General features: G+C 45.1%; 1 protein-coding gene across 4 annotated transcripts in view; it reads left to right on the top strand.

Annotated features, from left to right (window-relative positions):
* Positions 1-20000, top strand: part of pde5ab (phosphodiesterase 5A, cGMP-specific, b) — a 75866-nt gene that overhangs the window by 11627 nt on the left and 44239 nt on the right. For 2 of the 4 annotated variants that reach the window (XM_061031359.1, XM_061031358.1), the window contains exons 1-4: positions 7323-7679; positions 12711-13215; positions 15077-15250; positions 19016-19105. In XM_061031359.1, coding sequence (XP_060887342.1) covers positions 7582-7679; positions 12711-13215; positions 15077-15250; positions 19016-19105 — 867 coding nt within the window. In that variant the 5' untranslated portion in view covers positions 7323-7581. Of the gene's footprint in view, positions 1-7322; positions 7680-12710; positions 13216-15076; positions 15251-19015; positions 19106-20000 lie in introns of those variants that run through there. The other 2 variants (XM_061031360.1, XM_061031361.1) reach the window with 1 other exon arrangement.

Here is a 20000-nt window from a genome sequence, read left to right as displayed (position 1 = left end):
TTGGAAGTTTAGATGAGAGAAAGCATCGACATGCTGATCTGTTCAAGTCTGTGGTGAACAGGCTGCAGGACGCCGCTTTCCCAACACGTATGAGGGAGCGAGTCGGGTCCCGTTGAGAAACATTACTACATGGCGGTTGCAGATCGTAAGGTGGCAGTAGAGATGCAGACAAAGAAACGCTGCAGGAAACGTTTAAAGTCGTTTTTTAGGCCTAAAACCTTAATCTCCACTTCCTGCCCTGATGTGTCAGATTTGGTAAATGTCGTGCTGCTTTTTTCTTAAAGGTACCTGTCACACACTTCAGAAGAATGCATTTGGACTGTGACTGTAAGTCTAAAGTGCTGCTTGAATATCCGACATCAGTTCAGAGAGAGGTTAACAAGAGTGTCTGCTTATTTTATCCAGCGTGTTGTTTGATGAGGGAGTGACAGCTCCGATCATCCCGTCTCCCTAAAACCACTCTGCACTCAGATGGCCTTCACTCATGTCTCCTACCAACAATCAGCGTTATTTTTTTTAACCATGACATGGTTTTTCCTTCACCAGAGCCAAGTCCTGTTTGAGCTTAAATCCCCAAAAGTGTCTGATATAGTTTTTTTTTAATCTGCATCAGTGAAGTTTGGAAGGCTGAGACAAATACTGCTGTCAGAATTTATTTGTCATTCTGGGGGAGGGGCTACAAATTAGACTTTAGACTTTAGACTTTATTGTCCCCGAGGGGAAATTATTTTCCACATCACCGTTACTGTCCAAACAGACAAGTCCCACCAAAGAACATTCAAACACAGAAAAACAGAGAATAACACAAACAAACAGAGTTAGACAACAGTCAAAAGTTCCCACTCCGGCCTGTTCAGCGAGGCCTTTTGTTCAGGACCGTTATTACAGCGGGGATCAGGCTCCTCCCGAGGCGAGCCTTTCTGCACCTCAGTGCTCTGTACCTGCGTCCTGAGGGAAGTGGGGCGAGGGGAGTGTTCAGTGGGTGTGTGATGTCCTGTTCTATTGAGGTTGCAATGCGTGTGATGGCCCTGGTATTGAGTTCTGTTAGGTTGGGTGTGGGGAGACCGATTATTCTGGCAGCTGTGGTTGTGATGCGTGTGAGTTTGGCCTTGTTTTTTACAGATAACATGTTGAAGAAGCAGGTGGAGCAGTACAGTAGGATGGGCTGGATCATGCTCTGATAGAGCAGCAGGAGGAGATGGGGGGCAACATAGAGTCCTTTCAGTTTGCGGATGGCTGACAGTCTTTGATGGCTCTTTTTCTGGATGTCACTGGTGTGCTGTTCAAAACTGAGTTGGTTGTCTAGTGTTACTCTGAGATATTTAAAACTGTTAACAATTTCCACTGCTTGAGTATTGATGAGAAGTGGGTGCTGAGGTGAGGGGGGACTGATTGTTAATTATTTTGTCTTAGGGACATTGAGATGGAGATGGTTATTGTCACACCACTGAGTGAAGTTTGTGATAGTGTTGTGGTAGTCCTGGACAGAGTTGTTGTCGGTGAGCATGGCAATGATGGCTGTGTCGTCTGAGTATTTGAGGTATGTGGTGGTGGGTGACGGGCTGGTGCAGTCGTTTGGTGTAGAGTGTGTACAGGAATGGGCTTAGTACACATCCTTGTGGTGCTCCGGTGTTGGTGGTTAGTGCAGGTGATGAGGTTGTGCCCACTCGCACAGCTTGCAGCCTGTCACTGAGGAAGTTGTGAATGAGGTGGATCAGGCGGGAGGGGGTGTTGAGCTGGTGTAGTTTCTGGATCAGCAGATGCCTTTGGATGGTGTTGAAAGCACTGCTGAAGTCCACGAAGAGGACTCTGATGAAGTGACCTGGGGAGTCCAGGTGCTGAAGGAGGAGGTGCAGCAGGCAGCGTCCTCTGTGCCCCTCTTTGCCTTGTAGGCAAACTGGAGGGGGTCCAGCTGTGGGGCAACAACTGGCAGGATGGTGTTCAGTAATAGCTTCTCCAGGCACTTCATGATAATGGAGGTGAGAGCAACAGGACGATAGTAGTTGAGTTCAGTGGGCCGGGGTTTTTTAGGTACCGGAATTATTGTTGAAGTTTTCCAGAGGGTGGGTATGGTGGCAGTCCGGTAGGATTCACAGAAGAGTGAGAAGAGCACTGGTGAGATTATGTATTTTGTCTTTGAATTTTCAGGATTTGTTGGTCGACAATCACAATAGCTGAACTTTTTGACAATGCACTTAATTTCTTAACATCCGAGCGTTGCATTAAACATGGAGTCAGCAGCTTCCTCCTTCAAAATAAAATACAGACTTATCCTAAAGTGGAGCTGCTCCATTGTCCCTTCTGGGCCTCCGTACATGTGTGGTGGTGACTGAGTCTGCACAGACCCTGGCTGTTTTTGAAACTGCATACTATACTACTAGTACTTACTGATTTGGCAGTATGCAGTAATCAGTAACAACTGCGAGATCTGCAGTATGCCAAAAATACCAGGCTGTCATACTGAGTCGGGAAAAATGTACAGTATGCATCGGACCAGTCTACCTTGCGTACTGTTTCCACCTCTAATATGAAATCATTTCAGTCCTAACTGAAGTCTAAGTCCTCTGTACCCTGTGGTGTTTTGTGTATTTTTAGAAGCCTTTCTACCTTAAATAGACAACAAACGAGATGAAATCTGGTGTAAAAATCTGCTTTAAAATACTGAGCGCTAACTTACTCCACTTTTAAATCCACAGAAACTCACTAGACTTTCAAATATAAATTAAGATAACACATCTATCGTACACAAATGCAGCACGCTGCACGCCCCCCCTCCAGCCCGGTCAGTGTGACCTGCACGTTGGAGGAAGCCTGTCAGTTGTTCCTGCTCTGATTTGTCCACAGGGGACGACAGACAGAAGACGAAGGAGAGAGAGATACATTTACAGGAGTTTCCTTTTAGAAGCTACTCTCCGTGCAGCGCCTGCAGCCACAGTGTGCCCTGCACTTTAACAGGTATGCTACGACAGCTGTGTTGTCGTGTGTGTCTCTTTTATCCATTGTGCTCCTTGTTGGGACAGAGTGGCGGTGCACAGAAACAGAGAGAAGCTGAGTGATACGGACAAGTTGTGACCAGCGCGGCTCAGAAAACACATGACCAGAAACTTCAGGAGTCAAAGAGCCCGAGGGATTTATTGTGTGTGTGTGTATGTGTGTGTGTGTGTGTGTGTGTGTGTGTGTGTGTGTGTTACAGAGGTGCAGTTGGGAGGGCAGATGCCTGAACTGACCTTTATCCACTTTTTTTTTTTTATTTGCTGAAGAGAACTATTTGTTCCACATTCTGTAATGCTTCCACACTTTCACCAAACTACTGAAAATCTCCTGAAGTTTTGGAGGTGAGCTGCGTGTGTGAACGCTAACACCCGGAGTTTCTCCTCCAGCCTCCTCGTATTTATTCTGCAGAAAGTCAGAGTGAGCTGATGTGAGAACGCAGCAGGATATAATCAGGAGAATTCACCTGGAGCGAGTGGGAGGGGGTGGTGACGTTTATTCCCTGTGATCGCTGCACAACCATAGACTGTCTGCATGTCACCTCTACCATCTCTGTGCACTAATTTTCTAGTTTTTTTCACAGGGCATAGTCAAATGAAATGCAAATAGGCATAAATGACTTAAAGGCTGTGATCCTCCAAGAGGGCGGCCCTGGTTCATGTCTGACCTGCGGCTCCTTCCTGCATGCCATTCCTCACCCTCTCTCTCTCAATTTCCTGCACCGTCCTATCAAACACCGGGAAAAAGACCCAAATTAGATCTTTAAAAAAAACATATATGATATATGAAGATGAAATACTCACAATAGAAAGGAGACATAGCGACGTAGTAAAAATATGCGTCCCCTCCTTCTCCATCTCACCATTACACTCACTCTCGTCTCTGATTGGCTGGGCGGTGAGGTTGGATGGAGATTTGGAAAGGAAAGGAGGGGGGTTGGGATGCTGTTGGCAGGCTCCCCCCCCCCCCCCCCCCCCATGGGACGACCCGCCACCATCTGCTGGTAAAGTAACACCACCTTTGGGGGACGAGTGTCCAGCTGGGAGGGACACTGGAGAGCAACAGGGTGAGGACGGACACCGAGGCTGAAAACCATTAGACATTATCAATAACAGCCCGAGCTCCTCCGGCGATGTCACTCACAGGATGATGGAAAATGTAATCACTGCTCCGGGTTTAATAAGAATTGTTTATTTTGAATTAGACGTGTAATCACACCGAAGGCCAAACGAGGTCAAACCAGATGAATTATTGAATTACTCCACCTCGATGTTTCTGAAGATTCACATCACTAAACAGCACTTTAACATATTTCTCACACATTATATTTGCTCCTCGTTGGAGCGTGAGTAAACGGAGCCATCTGCTCCTTTCTGGGGAATCACTGCTGCAGAAAAGGGGCTTAAAGGGTCTTCTTTTCAGCGGCTATAAAATGAGCATTGTATAAAGCAAATATCAGAATGAAAACCCCGCTCTGTGTGGATCGTTCCCTGAGGACATTAAACGTGCATCACGGTGTAAAAGCCGAGAGAAATCAGTGTGCAAACTGTCAGCGGGGCTCAGACGTGAGATTCTTTTTTAACTAGTTCACGCTCTTTGTGCTCTCATTTAAAATGCTTTTTGTGACATGACATTTGCATTTCATCTCTAATATTTGCTCGTACTCTCAAGTGACTTTCATTTCCTGTCAGACCAAAAGAGGATAGAGGTACCTGTGGTGATGGTTGATAAGTTGGAGTCGGGAAGCAAAGCTAGCAACGTAGCTTGTTCTGGATTCTTCCGGCACCATTGCATAGAACGAGACTTCCCTCTGTGTGTTCCTGCGTCTATGCTAAGCTAGGCTAAGGGGGGAAAACAGCGAGTACGGCTGAAGACTGTAAGGCACGATCTCTTGAGTCAGGGTTAGTGAAGCCAGATAACCCAGAGATACCCTGGGTATGTTGAACCCCATTTCGTAATGCAGTCCCCAGGTTATAGGTTCACAGACTCAGTTACCATAGTAACAGACTCAGAACTAAAGTCATCTCTCTTTCTGGAGCAGGCTTGAGCTACACCTCTCTCTCTGGGTTTAAACGACCTCCCTTTCTGAAATGGAAAACCCAGAGTTTCCCTCATTTCAGGCTTAACAGACTAAACCTGCTTTCTGAAACAGCCTCTGGAGCTTCTCCTGACATCCTCCTGGTATTGCATAGAAAAAAGCTTTCTCCTGTGTGTTCCCGCGTCTATGCTAAGCTAGGCTAAGTGGGGAAATCCGCCAGTGTGGCTTTAGAAAACCTATGACAATGTGCTTTCACATGTGCACTAACAGTAGATCAGTATGTAGGGACTTAGTTTGGGAATGTGTGGGCGGTGCTTTTCAGCTGATTTCAAAGCTGAGACTCTGAAACTAACCTGGTGTCCCGACAAGGTCAAAGCGAGTTAGCATAGTCAGGGAAAAAAAAGAGGGCAGGCTTCGGGGCACAGATTAGTGATGATTTTGTTGCATAAAGTTTCGGGGTCTTCAGTCAGAGTCACGTCTCAGATTCGGCAGTACGAGTCATACCCTGCAGGGTCAGGGTTTTTAAAACCGAGGTCTCAGCTTCAGGCCAGTAAAAAAAAAAAAAAAAAAGCCCTCTGCCCTCCGGCTCTCCGACATGGACTTTTTCTTATAAGCTTCAAAGATTGTTCCAGAAATATGCAGCTTTGTTTCATTAGTCCTGAGAACATTCCCAGAAGCTCTGTACAGTACACAGCCTTCAGTCATGGTTACGTAAACAACGTCAGGGAACTAATGTTTCTGTGAAATACCTCTCTGCACAAGATCATAAAATGTTCTTGTAACGCAGGATTCAGAAGAAGAGCAGAACTGTTCTAGGAATCACTGTATTTCTGTAACCACGAGACATGTCTCCTTTGGGAATGTGTGGGAATGTTCCTCTGAACCATATGGGAACATCCTCCTAAACGTATGTAAAAAACAGTTTCCCCAGAGATTGTTCATGGGTGTTTTACAAGTCTATATGCTTTTATTTTTAGAAGGTGAATAGGTTAAGATCATAGAGTGTAAATATTAAGTGACGTCACCCGTCTGTTCCTGCAGGGGGCGCTGGATTCCCATCGATGGAGGTCTCCATGCTGGAAATGCTGTCTCAGTCTAACTTTCAGTCAACCTAACGACAGGCTGAGAGCTGGAGCTGAGGCGGGTTTTAAACCTCCTGACAAACCGTTACACCGCGCCCACCTGTCAATCATGTCAGCTACACGCCTTATTGTGAATAACTCTTATCCTTCATCTGATGAGTCATCAAAACATTCACCCCCCCGTACAGTGTGTGTCGATCGAGACATGAGCTAATCAGACCTATTTGTTTTTTTGAACCAGACTGTAAACATGTTAATCTCTGCTGTAAAAACAGGCTTTAGAATGGGTGTGTATGTGACTTCCTGTGCTTCTGCAGCCAGCCTCTAGTGGACACTCGAGGAACTGCAGGAGGTTACACTTCAGCATCTGCTTCATGTTTCAACACCGGAGGTTACCGCTTGGTTAAGATGTACAACTCAGACTATGTCTACACATCAGGCTTCTCACCCCCTCGACATTTTTTTGAAATTGACTAACTTTAGGTCACTTGGAGTAACAACGCCATCTCATCGTCCGTCCACACAAATGTTCGTAGGCATTGTATGATAATATTGAATCGTGGGGCCTATAGTGATTCCCAGCCCTCGTATTTATCGGATCTATTCTGTTTAGATTTTTTGACCTACTTGTCTTTGAGCTGCTGCGCGGCCTGAGTTTCCCCTCTGAAGTTTCATCTTATCTTAAAAAGAAAGTTACATTTCCTTAGTTTGTATCTGGACAAATTAAGGTTCAGTATCATCAGCAGATTTCCTTTTTTTACGCTGCGACAATTTCAAATTTCCGGCAGTTAAAGGGGAAGATAAACTTTACTATTTATTTTGTAATGCACTTGAAGAATCAGTCATCATGTTGAAATAAGATAAAATACAGCAAAGTTCACATTTCAAGGATTAGTTGTCGTTTTAAAAAAAGATAAATCAGAGGAGGGAGATTTTTTTATTGACACTCTGGTTTGATTATTTTACTTTTAAATTTAGTTCATTAGTTTAAAAAACATGCATGCTTTGCCTTTGTGCTCGTGCATACAAACCGCAGCTATTGGGACGGTTTATTTCTTTGCAATATACCGGAAACAGTTTATTCTTACATGTATGGACCATATCATGCATGCTGTGTTTTTGTTTATTAGTTTATTTGTAGCGCCTTTGAACATATGGGAGAGAGAGGAGGGGAGGGAGGGGGGTCTTCCTGCTCTCTCTCTCTCTCTCCCCCCCTCTCTCCAATCCGCCAACAGTCGCTTCACCAACGAGGAAGCGCGCAGTCACCGCTTTATGATCCGCGCGCACCGACCGACCGACCGAGCGAGCAACCGGCGCCGGAGCAGCTCTCTCTCTCTCTCTCTCTCTCTCTCTTTCTTTCTCTCTCTCTTTCTCTGACTCTCTCCCTCTCCGTTTGCGTTGTTCGGTACCGGCTCTTTGTGTATAGATGTAGACGGTAACCGGAGCTCAGCGTGCAGTCGCCTCTGCGCCATGGAGGACTGCTGCTCCCCGGAAAGCGAGAGGATGGAAGCGTGGCTGGACGACCACTTGGAGTTCACCCACTCCTACTTTATCAGGAAGGCGTCAAGGTAAAGACAACAAAAAAAAGAAAAAAAGAAGTCTGCAGCTGACACGGTGTGGACACTACAGCTGATTTATTGCTTTTGTGTACAGCTCCGCAGCCAATCAGGGACGCTTTAATTTCCTCTGATAGTTTTTTATTATAGGGAAATGACCGTGCACACACCATAAGCGTAAACACTCCAGCTGTAGTTAATGCGACTCTGACATGGTCCACTGTGACCTGGAAACCCCGTGTCCCCTGCTCAGGTGGTCTGTACCTGCAGAGTTAATGCACTGTGAGGTGATTCACACCTTCCTCTGCACAATCAGCTCCACAGTTGCACAGATCGGTTTAATCATTAACTTTTACAGCTGCCAATGATTCTGTCTGTTTAATTCTCAGCCCGCTCCGCTGAAGAGGTTCACGCACGGTGATAATTAAACAAGTCCTCCACATAGAGGAGCCTGTGGACCTTTCCCCTGCTGCAGACCTCTGGTCCTGTGGAGTTTAGGGTGCATGCTTTAGAGGGAGCTTGCAATAAGAGAACATGTTTAAGAAACTACAGAAGAGGATTAGAGACGCGTTCAACGTGAGTTCTGAGTTTTAATGGAGCATTTTCAGTTTTGCACAGACTTTATATTCTGAATTTATTGACAGAATTATGACCTCTTTGATCTGGAATATAACATATGTATTTCAATATTAGTTCACCTAATTGTTAGGTTAAAACTCTTAGATTTTATGGCTTTATTTACATTATTCTGACCAAATCCTACGGAGGCCCTAAGCTGCCATACAGCTATTCATTTTATTTTACTCAGTTTTCCTGTGTAACATAGATTAGGTTTTTTTCTTTCTCTCGAAAACTTAACTTATTTATCTTGTTATCTTGGGATATTAAATCAGATTTTTTGATGAAAATTGGCGGGAAATCTGAGTCACATAAAACATAATGTTACATGTCCTCTTAGTGCTTTTGTAAAAACTCAGACTTTATTGTTTGAACTTTTTATTTAAAAGTTTGATCTTTTTATTTTAGACATTTTTTTAACATGGAATTTATTTTTTCTTCTTCTGCAAAAATGGTTTCATACGTCAAATTATGGACATTCATCTTGATTTTAAAGATGATTATTTTTGGTGCTTTTTGTGCATTCATTTGAGAGATAGGACAGTGGATATCAGGGAGATAGAGAGAGTGGGGAATGACTTGCAGGAAAGGAGCCACAGGTCGGATTTAAACCCGGGGCGTCCGCTCTTGAGGACTTCAGCCTCTTTTTTGGGCGCGCACACTAGCCGCTAGCTGCTACCGGCGCCCCTCATCTTGATTTGAAATGAAAAACGTTGTGGGGTTTTTCCTCAAATGTTCTATATCTTTATTTTTTCTCACATACATTTGACTTTTATTTAACTTTTGGTGTTTTTGTTGTGTTGGTTTTGGCGCCCCCCTGTGGACAAAGCAGTACCTCTCATCTCTTTGCTGACTCCACCTGTACATGTGTTTACTCCTATTTTCTTCACAGCAAATCGAAGCATTATCAATGCACGCTGTGGTCCATCAGTGCCACCCACTACACCCCTGTTCTCTGCCACTCTAGTCAATGATTGTGTTTCCACAGCGAGTGTCGCTGACATACCATGGTGCGCAAGGACTATGTGGAAATTTGGGGTCAGGCGAAACAGACTTTTTACATTTTATTTTCTAAAACAAAAATTCACAATGAGTGATATTTTGACTTTTAAAAGAAAGCAGGGTGACACTTTTGTCTTAATGACGTCTTACAAAGCGCATAAAGATGTAAAGTACTGCTTTGTCCACAGGGGGCGCCAACACTGCATAAAGTCCCTCACAGGAGCTTTAAGTTCCAGATTCAGATTTTACTCCTGGACAGAAATTACTCAAATGAAAAAAAAAAAACCTTACTTATTATTTTCAACTTTTCTTAACATTTTCTTCTTCAGGCAGCAGCAGCTATATAAGGCAGGTTTGACAGCCGGCTCGTCGTCAGCCTGGCAGCACTTCATCGGGACACTTACTTGTCTGTGTTTGTTTTAGTGACAAACCCCTTCAGAGCCATTCATCCACTTTAACCACCATGTCAACTTCTCACTCTGTCGCTTTTCCTTTCAGCTGCAGCAGCACACGCTCAATCCCTTCTCCAGATCTAAATATTCTCCATAAAAAGCATCGTGAGGAGACGTCTTTCTCCTCCTCCTCTTCTGCTGATTTTAACTGCAAAGTAAAAAAAAGAAGATTTATGAGCGCTCACATCAGCCTTTCTGCTGTTCTGGTTGAGAGGCTTTTCTCAGAGAGGTATTGATTCAGCCACACGTCCTCGGGATACATTAGGGGTCGGCTCTGTGGGGAGACGTAGTACGGAGAACTCAGCTTGATACGCTGCAGTCAGATAACAGCGATTCTCTGTGACTCTTAAGTTTTTATTCGCCTGGCTCAGGGCCAGAGATAGCACGGTTAATTTCACGGCCTGCGCCTGTTAACGTCTGACCCGAGTTTCGGTCTTCCGCTCCGGTGAACAGAACCTTTGACTGGCCTGGAAATATCAGGACGAGTCGCACGACCTTTAAAAACTTGAGTCAAAGTGGAGGAGAGCAGGCTTGGAAATGTGTGTGTGTTTTAGTGTGTGTGTATGTGTGTGTGTGTGTGTGTGTGTGTGTGTGTGTGTGTGTATGTGTGTGTGTGTGTATGTGTGTGTGTGTGTGTGTGTGTGTGTGTGTGTGTTGTAGTGTGTTCATGTTGTAGGAGTTGATTAGACAATGTGTTGGCTGATTAGAGAGCCTCGCTGTAATTACATCCAATTTTCTGTTAACACACAAACCGCACAAACACACACACACGCTCACATTATATTTGTTCCAGCAATTATCCGCTCACACTTTAAAGAGGGTTTCAAATGATCATTTCCAATGTGACTGCATCTTTTTTTCATTACCCTAATTGATACTTTATCTTCCTACTGGACCTCAAATGATTTTCATTCTCTGATATTATTTATTCTCAAACATTTGGCCGCGATGAAAAAGCCTTGTGTGATCATAGTAGGACTGGGTATTTCCCACAAGCCCACGATCCGATATGTATCACGATACAGAGGCCTTGATACAACATGTCGTGATACACAGATTTTGGATACCGACCATGTCCTACACTGAATTCACTATTCTGTGAATCTGTGATAGGACGCTGGTGACCGGTGACTCCACATTGCATTTTGTTGTGTACAAAACTAACAAAGTAGGAAACATTATCACAGGAACACATCTGAGCTTACTGTTCACGTCTTATCAGTCATAAAGTGTCCTTCCCTGTGTCCTTGTTCCCTTTATCACTTGACCCCTTTCCTAAAGTAAACAAACGCCTTGACTAGCAGGGGTTAATGCAGCATGAAGAACAAATCACCGGCACAGCTGACCATGCTGCCTGTGCTCGCTGCTGCTGCTGCTGTGGGGTTAATTTATGCTTCTCATAATGAGACTACAGCCTAGAAACCTTCAGGTGAGAGGTTCACTGAGTGCTTTGTGTGTCACATCCGTGCCCTGTGTACATTAAAGGTCACATAAAAAGAGATGTGTGTCTCGTTGTTTGTGTGGATCGAGATCCTTTTAGCCTTTTTTCCCTCAGATATGTCTCTGTGGAGGAAGCATATGAAAGGATAAAGCTCCGATATGCAGGTTTAAGGGCTGATCTAAACAGCGAGGATGGAAATAGGGTTCGTCCAGTAGAAGTGGGAAGTAGAGAGTTCACAGCCGTCTCATTACAGGGTGAACTGGGAGTGCAGGGACAGAGCTAGGAAATCATTCATCTGCTTAGTTTTTCTCTCGTCTCTTCCCTCCTGAGGAAGAAACGCGGAGGTAGATCAACAGCCCGATCCAGCGGGGGCGTCTTCTTTCTAAGATCTGTCTTCAGGCTTTTCTACTTCTATGTGTGTGTGTGTCAGAGTCGCTGTCAAAGGGTTTGATCAAAGTAAGAGGGGGTTTACTAGTGAAATCAGATAAAAGACTTTAACCAAATAATGAAAAGCATTACTGTTGGCGCTAATACTCAGTTGTAGTTTAGTGGTTTGTGTATGCGCCCGATGTACAAAGGCTAAGATCCTCCGAGTGGGCGTCACAGATTTGAGTCCAACCTGTGGCTCCTTTCCTGCTTGTCATTCCCTACTCTCTCTCGCTCCGATTTCTGACTCTATCACTGTCCTGTCTCTCTCATGAAGGCATAAAGAGCCCAAAAAGAAACCTTCATTGTAGCTCATTATATCAAAAAGTTCCACTGTCAGTTTTCCCCAATATAGTTCAGCCCAAATATCAAACGATACCTGTTTCAATACCACAGCAACAAATAAAGAAACCCAAGGCACCTCATATTTTGTCATTTCTTTTTGTTTTTTGTGCAACTTGCAGAAAATGTTCCTGTAATCTTTGATGGATAGAAGCACCTGTCCTCGGACATAGATGTAATTTTTACATATACATATATGTCCTCCTTTTCTACCTTTTCAAACAGTCCCCTGTGGTCTAAATGAAACATCTGTGCTGTGCTTTGGTCAAAATATAACATGAATCAAGCACCAGAGGAGGTTTGTGACCCTGTATAAACCAGCTCTCTCAGAACGCTCCGTTTTGGTGTGTGTGTCTCTTTAAATGCAATGAGCCCTTCCAGGTAGACATCACTCCTTCACTAGGGAAAATAAAAATGGCGGACCTGCACAAAAGTCTTTCTCTAGGCTGGGGGTGGAGATACCAGGGGAGGGGAGGGGATTGTCTTTTAACAGAATCCCACTGTGACATCACAAGGAGAGCACATTTGAAACGGAGCATTTTTCTCTGTGTTGTAAGACTTATGCAGACCACAAACAAATGACTGGATGGATTTATTTCATATTTTGTGGGTCAGTGGACACTCAGGTTACACAAATATATGTTCAGAAACACTGTACAAGTGGATTATTCATAATATGTCCCCTTTAAATCTTTAAAGTCTAACACAGCTGCACAGAATGTTTCTTGTCAAAGCCTCTCACACAGTTTCTTCTCTCTGCAGGGAGATGGTGAATGCTTGGTTTGCTGAGCGCGTCCACTCCATCAAAGAAAATCCTCCACAGCAGCGTCCCCACCAGTCCTCCACAGACCCCTCCTCCGCCTCCACCATCCTCCCTCCCACCCTCAGCCTCCTGGACAACCGCTGCCCGTCCCCAGCCACGGTCCCCAGCCCCGCCCCCGGCACCCCGACTCGCAAAATCTCCGCGTCAGAGTTCGACCGCCCACTCAGACCCATCGTGGTCAAGGACTCTGAGGGATCTCTGACGTTTCTGAGCGACGCTGACCGTGAGACTGTACCTCCGTGGGGCTCAGCGATGGGGGAGGGAGGGGGAGCTAATGGGGGTGGCTGCGGCGTGGCCGGTAGGGGCAGCGGGGGTGACCGCTGCGCCCGGCTGCTGGAGCTGGTGAAGGATGTGTCGAGTCACCTGGACGTGACAGCTCTCTGCCACAAGATCTTCCTCCACATCAACGAGCTCATCGCTGCAGACCGCTACTCTCTGTTCCTGGTAGGAGGAGAGGGCCTGTGGGTCCCACTGTCACTCTCACTGGTTTAACTGGAACACAAAGATTGTCTCTGCTAGTTTTGCTTTTAAGAGATTTTATAGATATCAAAATGTAGATGCTCAGAGAAATGTCCCTTGTGTTGGGACTTTTCATGTTAATTCAGATTTTAACACCAGCAACATGTTCCCAAAAACTGTTTTAGGGCTTGAACATTGTGTACAGATAAGAGGGCGAACCTCTGGAGGGCGAACCTCTGGCTTCAAGCCTCTACGTAAGCTGGTGAAACCTCTTACATAGACTCTCTTCTCCCAGCACTGGAGAGCAGTCCTCCCCTGGCAGCCCTGCAGTGTTCGGAAGGCTTCCAGAGAGCTGGCCAATCAGAAGAGAGTGGGCACATGGGGAGGGGCGGCCTTAAAGAGACAGCAGCTGAAACAAACAGTTTCTAGCAGAGGCTGAAATTATTTTTTTTTTTTTTACTGACCCCTGTATCAGATAACTTAAGGAGGTTTATGAGCTGCAGATTATACAAAGCTGCTCTAAAGGTTTCACAGACTGACAACATGAAAGGTGAACATGAGGAGAAGATGAGATCTTTAAAGAGGAAGAGGCTTTTTTTGAAGCCACAAACATGGTTACATATATAGCTCGTTTCAAAAACACCAGACTCCACTGACAAAATCTTTAAAAGTTTGCTTTGAAGAACACAAAGTTGTTGATCTTTGCTTGGTTTAGTTTGTTTGTGTTTCTGTGCTTTGAAGAATTAGCGCTAACCCCTTTAAAGCCGCAAACTCACACCAGTACAAACAAGCTAACCATTTGGTTCCTCACAGTCGTCCTATTCTGCAAGATGAAATGTCTGTTTCTCTCAATGGAGTCTGGTGTCTCTGAAGAGAGAGACATAATCGCTGTTTCCAGTTTGAGAAATACTCACCTTCCTCTTTAATGAAAAGCTCTATCTCTGCAGGGATCCGTTCAGTGAGGTCGTCCCTCACTGAGAATAACAATCTGAGTCTGTCAGTGGCAAAAACAAGAACTTCTAGTGTACAAACTCACCTCCTGTCATTGTCCATATGAGGAACTCCTAAAAGTTATAATCTATGTGGGTATATTTTGCGCCCATATTTTTTTAACTGCAGTACTGTGATGCAAAGTTAAAGTTTTTCACCATTAACGACCTCGGACGCCAACACATTCTGCCCAGTGTCAGTGGATTATTTAAGAACAATAAGAAGCTAATATAAGTTCAACTTGTTGGCGGTCAAACTCTGCAGCCAACTCTCATTTGAGTCGTGTGATTTGAGTCACTCTGGCTGCTAATTGCTCCTCCATGTTCACTAGCTACATGCTAACTTCATTGCCTGCTGTTTGGCTGGTGGTGTGTGTATTTGGTTTATCTGAACATAAAGCCGCGTGCTAACACCGGAAACAACATTTTCCAAATCAGAACAAAGTCCAAAGGCTTGGAAGGACTTACATTTATACACACAGCATTAGTCTTTTAAGCTGCTGTTTACGTCACATATTGAGAGTGTTTACATGGACTTTGCTCCATGCTCTATTGTTTACAGTGAGAAGGCAGACTCAGAGGGCAGAACAAACACCTAGCTGTGGGACTGTCACCCACCTGGGGGAGGGGTTACTGCCCTTTGTGATGTCATGATGTGAAAATCTCCAAACGGCCTGTTTGAGGACACAAGAGGAGCAGGCAAAAGACGTAGAGGATGGACTTTTCTCATCATTTGTAGTGTGACCTTTAACCTTTTAATGCAGGGCACAAGAATGAATAACAGGTCATCTCTATATTGTGGCTTCGTCTGACTTGTGTGACCACATCCTGTAATCTGTGTGTCTGTTTGGTCCCAGGTGGGCGAGGACAGCTCAAACAGGAAGTTCCTGGTCAGCCGCCTGTTCGACGTCGCAGAGGGATCCACGCTGGAGGAGTCCTGCAGCAACTGCATCCGCCTGGAGTGGAACAAAGGCGTCGTGGGACACGTGGCCTCCACGGGACAGCCGCTCAATATCAAGAACGCTTACGAGGTGAGGATGTAACCGCGGCGCTGTCTCCTGGTTCTTTTATCTTTCCTCGGCTTGGCTTTGATGCTGGAGGAGAAGCGTGCGCTGAGGACGGTTTTTGTATCTGTGAGTTTGTGCTGAAACAGGCTCGTGTTTGCTTCGGGCACATTTGATGCTTCTTGCTGACGGAGCACAGACTTCAGGGAGGGAGGGGGGATCAAAGAAGGGCAAGTAGGTCAAAGTGCTCCACTAGAGGGTTCATCTCCACCACACACACACACACACACACACACACACACACACACACACACACATGCTTCTTCTTCCTCCTCCTCACTGAGTAGCAGCAGAGTGTCTAATGACATTTGACCTCCTGACCTCCCGGTTGATCTCGTTTCAACACACTGTCACTCTTCCCCCTTTAGTCGATGATCAACCAACATGTCTTGGTTTAGACTTTTCTTGTTCTTGAGTTTTATGTTTTTTAAAACCACAAAGAGCCGTTTCATCATCGCTCTCTGAAGCCCCCCCCCCCCCGGACTCCGTTGACAGAAACAGAACAGGAGTGTTGCTGGCTTGTTGTTTCCTCGTGTGGTTTTCTGAAGGAAACGCTCTGCTGTCCCCGTGAGGGAACAAAAGAACAGACTTCTCTTGATCAGAACATTATCTTCCGTTAGTGAAGATTACTGACACTGATCCTGATGCTATCATTAGGTAATGTTAGCTAGCTAGTTAGCACTCAGCTATGCTTTGATGATGAAGAGTTTCTTTTCCCTTCAATTCCCAAACAGCAGAATTATTGTAAAAACTGTAAAAAAATAGCACCCCAGCATATTAGTCAAGCTCCCCATCAGCACCTTGAGAAAATCCTGGCTCCGCCCCTGACTGGAGGGAAGTTGTGGGGAGGACTGTGCTGTCCTTAGCGTTTGAAAATGTGTGGTGGGAGGTGTATATAACAAACAGTTTATCTTCATATCTGTGTTTGTGTGCGGTCGTCAGGTGATGTAAATGTGCGGCCGTTTTGATGAGATTGAAAATTAAAAATTCTGTTTTCAGTTCCGATGCTCTTTTTTTGCCCTCAAGCCGCCGCGCCGGTTGAGTTAAGAATAAATAAGCGTCAGTATTTGGACCCGTGAGCGTGTCAGAGAAAAATAGACTATTCTTTTTAAATCAAAGCTTACGGCAGTTTTTGCTTCACTGGCTTTAAAATAACTTCCATAATGAGAAAGCTTCAAGACGGATTATGAAACTTCATTGTCTTTATACCTCAGGGACGGCAGAGCAGCGCCATCAGCGTCTGACATCGTGTGTGTGTGTGTGTGTGCGTGCGTGTGTGTGTGTGTGTGCGTGTGTGTGTGTGTGTGTGTGTGTGTGTGTGTGTGTGTGCGTGTGCGTGTGTGTGTGAGAGAGAGAGATTTCCTGTTGTGTACCTTCCTCTGGTTGCCTGCCAACCAAAACAACAACAACATGATGATGATGATGATGATGATGATGATGATGATGATGATGATTACTGGGAGAGCGAGAGAGAGAGAGAGAGAGAAAGAGGAGACAGGGCGAGAACACGACAAATAAAGAACAGGCGTAGCTGATGGGACGGTCCACCTGTGTCCAATTAGCTCAAGTGTGGTTTTGAGTGTGTGCATGTGTGTGTGTACAGGTGTGTGTAATTAAACCCTGTCATGAAGTGTGTACGTGTGTGTGTGTGTGTGTGTGTGTGTGTGTGTGTGTGTGTGAGTTTGCAATGATTGACGTTGTTTGTGAGTGCATGACACACATAAAAATGGCTTGATGTCAATCAATGTTAGAGCATCATGAGTGTTCTTTTTTAGGACTCTGCTAATGCACGATGTTACACGGGATCACCTGAGTGTGTGTGTGTGTTGCACATGTGTGTGTGTGTGTGTGTGTGTGTGTGTGTGCGTGTACTGCTGCAGAACACGATACTGCTTCCAGGAAGTCCATCTGCGTCATCTGAGGGACTCCCCAGCTCTCTGATTGGATCTTTAACTTCCCATTAGTGTGTTCAGGATTACATTGATTTCAGCAGCGTGATGACAGCGTGATGACAAACAAACCATTGTGCTGCATCCAAAATGTAATCTTTAAGAGAAAGGCAGCAGGAGTTCTCCATCACTCACTGAGTTTTGTTTTGTTTTCATCTAATTCTGGCACATGTTTCTTGGATTTTAAAAAGATTATTGTGTGTTTACACTTCGTGGTCAGCTGGTTTTCTTGCTCTAGAGGGAGTTTTTGTTCTGGTGACAGACTGTTTTGGTTTTTGTCAGAGTGACTTTAAGTGAAACAGACAAGGGTTTGGTTACTAAAGCCCTTTTCACATCTGCACGCCCAAACATGTCTAGATCATTTCAGGAGGACTGGCCCCTGATATCCTCCTGACCTGGTTGTTCACACATGCACCTCACAGCAGGGGATTATCCTGGGAGGGGGGGGGGGGTCTCCTGAGGCAAGACATGACGTAAAAAGTAGAGCCCGACCAATTTATCAGCCGGCCGATATTAGCATATCAAGTGACTATCAGTATCGGCTAATTTTATGACAGATATGCGCAGATATTACGAGATTTATTCACCAGTCAAACAACATTTTATTTAAGTTTCACACTAGCAGTTCTCTGTCACCAGCAGAGGGCGCTATATGGATTACAACAAGCATCATCACTCTGCAGAGTGTCGAGCGGTGATGCACGTTCATGCTCAGTTACTTTCCAGCTGAGTGACCATCTTGTCAGTGTTTGATAAACTGTATTTGAGGGATCCCATATTGGTCGGGACCTTGAATGACGCAGCAGTAGCAGGCGAAGCAGCAGAGTCCTCTATACGACACTATAATGAGAATATGTGTCTTTCTATCAATGCTACGTGTAGTTGAACAGAATCTCAATGTGAACTAAAGAGTGGAGAAGAACATACTGGAGAACAGGAAACATAATGCAGCAGGTTCATTACATGCATCATAATGGTCACTTGCAGACAGTCTCTGGCTGTGCACCAATCACAGGGAAGAAACATCAACATGGTTGAAATTTGAAAGATACATCAGCGTATAAAACATGAAACGACAGAGTCATCACACTCTGGTAGAATCGTGAATTTGTTCCAGTTTTTTCCGATTGCGTCGTCAACAGTTCCTACTGATGGCAAGAGCCTGAAAGTAAATCGAGGAAAACAAAGGCAGCGATAGTAGAACCCTAAATGTACAAAAATCCTGTAGCAGCACAAACACAAAGAGCCTTTTTATCATACCCAGATATGTTTGTTTAGAATGGTGAGACCAGTGCGATTTTTCCCTTCCACTCAGGGTGCATACACACACACACACACACACACACACACACACACACACACACACACACACTCCCCTCGAGTCTAAAGGATGCCAGTGGACGGAGAGAAGCCGAGTGTTTCAAAGGTCAGCCGCTCCAGCAGGAGAGTATTCCTCTAAACAAAACATCATCTCTCCACCCACCAGCAGTCCTGAACATGCCTCTGAAGCCCCCCCCCCCCCCCCCCCCCCTCCGTTTGTGATTCATAGACAGTGCTTTAAAACAACTTATGTGAGGCTTTTATTTTGGAGGAGTGCAGTTTTGTGTTGCATAACGGCTGCAGCTCCACAGATGCAGTTCATACACAACATCAGTTTCTTCTGCACATTTGTCGTGCATTCATATTTCCCTGCATGTGTCACATGTGTTCGTTTCTATGAAGTGGCTGAGCGTGTTTGCTTTTTCAGTTTTTATAGCAACTTGTGTTTGCTTTTCCTCACCAGGACCCGAGGTTCAACGCTGAGGTGGATCTGATCACAGGCTATAAAACCCAGAGCATCCTCTGCCTTCCCATCAAGAACCACAAAGACGAGGTATGAAAGTACACAACGAGCAGCGCACACTTCACACAGTCAGGCTGAGTGAAAGACCTTCAGTACACCTGAGTGGAGGGGGGGGGGCACACAGACTTTGTGGAAATCGTGGTTAGGACAAGACTCACTTTTTGGACTGTTTTATTTTTTTTATTAACCTCATCCTACCTCCTCCTCTGTTCCTATGACGCTCATTGTCGTTACTCTCATCGCCGTGACTCAGAGGAAGTTAGTATTTTCATGTGTTTTTTGGGGTTATCGTATTTGGTTTGTTGGCGGCGTTTCAGATTGAAAATGTCCCTGAACGTGCACGAGCCTGCTGGTTAAGAACACGTGGGGTTTATCAACACTGATGACCTGCAGAGGCGCAATGACAGTAGGAAACCTCCCTTAGGGGTCCTCATCTGACAGCACACACTCTCGTTGCCCTGCTAAGCGTCGCAGCCTAATCGCTGTGAAAACCAAATAAGTTTGTCAATGAAAGTCAACAAAGAAAAAAGAAACAGGAAGTAAGAGGAAGGGGAGTAAGCGTTGGGACATAATGGTGATAAATTCAGGTTGTAGGGCCCCCCCAAATATGTCATACCTGGGGCCCCAACAGACTCTAGAATCGCCCCTGACTATTGGCGCTAAACAGAATGAAAGGGACAGGTGATACTAACAACACCCTGACAGAGTAAAGCAAACACAAGAGAAGAAGAATAAAGATCACACGACGTCTCCTGAATGAAGACTCAACTTCACAGAGCATTTATCTCATCGTCTAATTAGATCAGCTGCTGGAGAAATCTTCACAGTTCCAGTCTCTCTGGACAAATTCAATCTTTAAATCCATTTCACTAATTGATTGCATCCTTTTCCAATAAACAGCCTTAGCAACGCAAACCTTGTTGAC

This window comes from Labrus mixtus, chromosome 23, assembly GCF_963584025.1.
Source record: "Labrus mixtus chromosome 23, fLabMix1.1, whole genome shotgun sequence".
NCBI lineage: Eukaryota > Metazoa > Chordata > Actinopteri > Labriformes > Labridae > Labrus > Labrus mixtus.
The sequence above is the reverse complement of the archived record's forward strand: the minus strand, read 5'-3'. Positions and strand labels throughout refer to the sequence as shown.